This window comes from Aptenodytes forsteri, unplaced genomic scaffold (assembly GCF_000699145.1).
Source record: "Aptenodytes forsteri isolate BGI_AS27 unplaced genomic scaffold, ASM69914v1 Scaffold51, whole genome shotgun sequence".
NCBI classification, from domain to species: domain Eukaryota; kingdom Metazoa; phylum Chordata; class Aves; order Sphenisciformes; family Spheniscidae; genus Aptenodytes; species Aptenodytes forsteri.
This window is the reverse complement of record NW_008795495.1, coordinates 4,604,824-4,607,939: the sequence shown is the minus strand read 5'-3', so window position 1 is coordinate 4,607,939 and position 3,116 is coordinate 4,604,824. Positions and strand designations below refer to the sequence as shown.

General features: G+C 44.8%; 1 protein-coding gene across 1 annotated transcript in view; it reads left to right on the top strand.

The window, feature by feature from the left end:
* Nucleotides 1-282, top strand: part of KCTD12 (potassium channel tetramerization domain containing 12) — a 20,892-nt gene extending 20,610 nt beyond the window's left edge. The window contains exon 2 of the mRNA XM_009281745.1: nucleotides 28-282. Within this exon, the coding sequence (XP_009280020.1) occupies nucleotides 28-278 (251 nt within the window). The 3' untranslated portion in view covers nucleotides 279-282. The remainder of the gene's footprint in view (nucleotides 1-27) is intronic.
* The last annotated feature ends 2,834 nt before the right edge of the window (nucleotides 283-3,116 follow it).

The window sequence follows — 3,116 nt, the reverse complement described above, 5'->3', positions numbered from 1 at the left end:
GCACCACGCACCACCGTCTGCGGCAAGTGGCCAAGGAGGTCTTCGGGGTGACGCTGAACGAGAGCCGCGACCCCGACCGCCCTCCCGAGCGCTACACCGCCCGCTACTACCTCAAGTTCAACTTCCTCGAGCAAGCCTTCGACCGGCTCTCCGAGGCCGGCTTCCGCATGGCCGCTTGCTCCTCCACCGGCACCTGCGCCTTCGCCCCCGAGCAGGGTGGTCCTGCTGATGACAAGATCTGGACCAGCTACACCGAATATGTCTTCTGCCGGGACTGAGCATCCGCCCGGCCCGTGGCGTGGGGATAAGGTGGCGGCCCCTGCACACCCTTGCACCCATGGTCCCCTCCCGGCCTGGAAGAAGGAGGACGTGGAGGCGGTCTGTGTCCCCCTGCGCTTTCCTCATCCCGGTGCCTGCCTCCACGCACAAGGAGGGTCAGCCCCCAGCACAGCCCCCACCCCTTCTGCACGCACCTCCTGATGGCCCCGGGGACAGGAGGTCACCATGTCATGCCTCGGCCGCCATGTCCCTGCTTGGCCACCATGTCCCTGCTCAGCCACCATATCCCAGCTTGTACCATCATCCTTCCTCTGATGCCTCCCAGTAGCTGTGTTGGTAGCAAGGAAGGAGAGGGGTAGCGCAAGTAGACAAATACCCGTCCCAGGAAAGCGTGCGTGTGCGCCCGGCCCCTGCCCCTCTCTGCGCACAGGAGCTGAGGGATAGCTCTGTTAGGGTGGAGTGTTTTAAAAACCACCCATTTAGGGGCTGAGGAACTTTTTAGTTGCTTTTCAGCTGCTTTTCAGCAACTTCTGCTGAAGATGGCATGACAAATGGCTGTCTTTTCTCATCCCCATACCCTTAAGTGGGATTTTGCCTTGTTGGGTGGACCCGTAATGGTCCATTTTATCCCCCCACCCCATCAAAGTGATGCCTGTCTGTGAAGGACCGTCACATAGAAGTGATGCCTGACTGTGAGGGGTTGGCACTCCGGCTCGTACTTCATCTGTAGAGATGAGTAATTTTGCAGGAGACTTGCATGTGGCCCTTCAGGACTGGCTGCATCCATCTCCTCTCTCTGCTCCCTATCTCTCTGAACTCCCCTCTTCAGGCTCTTAAACTGGACCAGGGCCTGCACAGCAGGTGCGTAAGGCTGATGTGAAAGGCCAGGTTCGCTGGATAACCAACCATTTGAACTATAAAGTGTCCTCAGAGACGTGTTTATTCCCTCGAGAGGTAAAACAACGATGCTTTGAAAAATTAAAGTGCTTGTGAATCGTAACTTTCATGGGTGGTGTGAAGTCCTTATAATTCTCTTGAAGTTACTGTGTATAATATGCATAGAAATCTCAATGCATATTTCCTTAAACACCCTCAAAACGATGGGGGCGAGATGAAGCCAGGCTTGCCAGAGTGAAGGTAGGGCCTGCTTCCCGGGAAGCTGAAATCATGTACGTTGAATTAATGCAGATGTACCTTAGAAGTGTAATCAAGAGCACCCTGCTTGTTACTTTAAGTTTTGTCATGTCAGTGCTGTAAAACTTTGAAGCCAACAGAATTGATGCCAAAACCATTTTTTTAAGAACCAGTTTCTTAGTTTTCGTGGCAGTACTACCAGGGCAATGACACTGCTAAGAGTTAGGTACCTCTTCCTAGGCAAACTTAGTGCTTCTTAGAAACGATTAAGCCCCGTCCTTACAAAAAACAAGAACGATGCCAACTTTCTTCAGGGGAAATTCCAGGGCAATGACACTGCTAAGAGTTAGGTACCTCTTCCTTAGTGCTTCTTAGAAATGATTAAGCCCCGTCCTTACAAAAACAAGAACAATGCCAACTTTCTTCGGGGGAAATTACCCCTTCTAAGCTGTATTTGTTTCGTGTTATCTAACGGTCTTTCTTTCCCGGAGGAGGCAGCCATTGCTTGCTTTGGAACAGACAATCTGAGCAGCAGGTTTTACAGTAGGGAAGATTGAGCAGCTCTTTCTAATAAATTCTTGAAGATTGGGGTACAAAAGCACTTTCCTTTAAAACCTGAACTTGATTTAAAAACCTGTATTGTCCGTTCAGACCTTCATGGAAAAATAGCCTAAATGTATCCGAAGTGTTGAAGAATTTAGCAGTATATATTAAAGGCTTGAAGTTACATTTTTAAAACTCTTGAATAATAAATTGTTCTAACTCCAAATTTAGAAATACTGCTAGCACTTGTATTCTAACCAAAGAATTTCACAGTAGGGTTTTATTTTTAAAACCTTAATTCCTTTGAAAAGAGCTATAGTTACATATGTATTGAGTTGAGTTTCAGTGCTCAGTCTCTGTGTTCACCACTTGGTCTTTCATTAAGTGCATGCACCACTGCATAAAACTGAAAATAATTATTTGCATCACCGTGGTTTTTTTTTATATTAGCAAGATTGTTTATCAATGTGATTAAATTGAAGATGCACATACGAAAGCGCTGGGTATTGTCCAGTTGTAGATAGTTGTATAATGGAGTATTTTTGAAAGGAGAGAAACGCATACCTGCCAAATTAGATGAGCAATAAGACAGAGTGAGAGGCCAATACACCTGCAAATGGAATGAAACCTGTTTGTCCTATGCCTTACTCTGAGATGGTTTCTTTGTGCTTAACTTATTTGTACCACAAGTGAAAGGACATTGATCACAGCTACTAGATCTTTACAATGCCATTCTCGAGAATAATGACCGTCTTTTTCTAGTTTCTGTTAAGTAATTCTGAAGTATGTTTTTTAAGATTTTGTATAAAATCAGTTTTCAGTAAAGTGTTCAAATTCGCTCTAGATAGCTTTCTTTTTTTTAAGAATCTGGTAGCTTACTAAATCCATCATAGGAGCTATGAATAGGGGCAGTTTTAAATTGAACTTGTGATTTAGTGTACATATATATACAGTATATAAACATTTTACACGAATCATTTAGTTTTTTAATCATTTTAGTGCTACAGAATTTCATAATATATCTAGCTGAGCATTTACATATTACGCTATGTACATAATATGGTAATGTTTTACTGGTTTCCTATACCTGTTTCTATGGAAAAACTGAATATGAATATCAGCTTGTAGAACTGAAATTAATTACATATTTGCTTGAATGT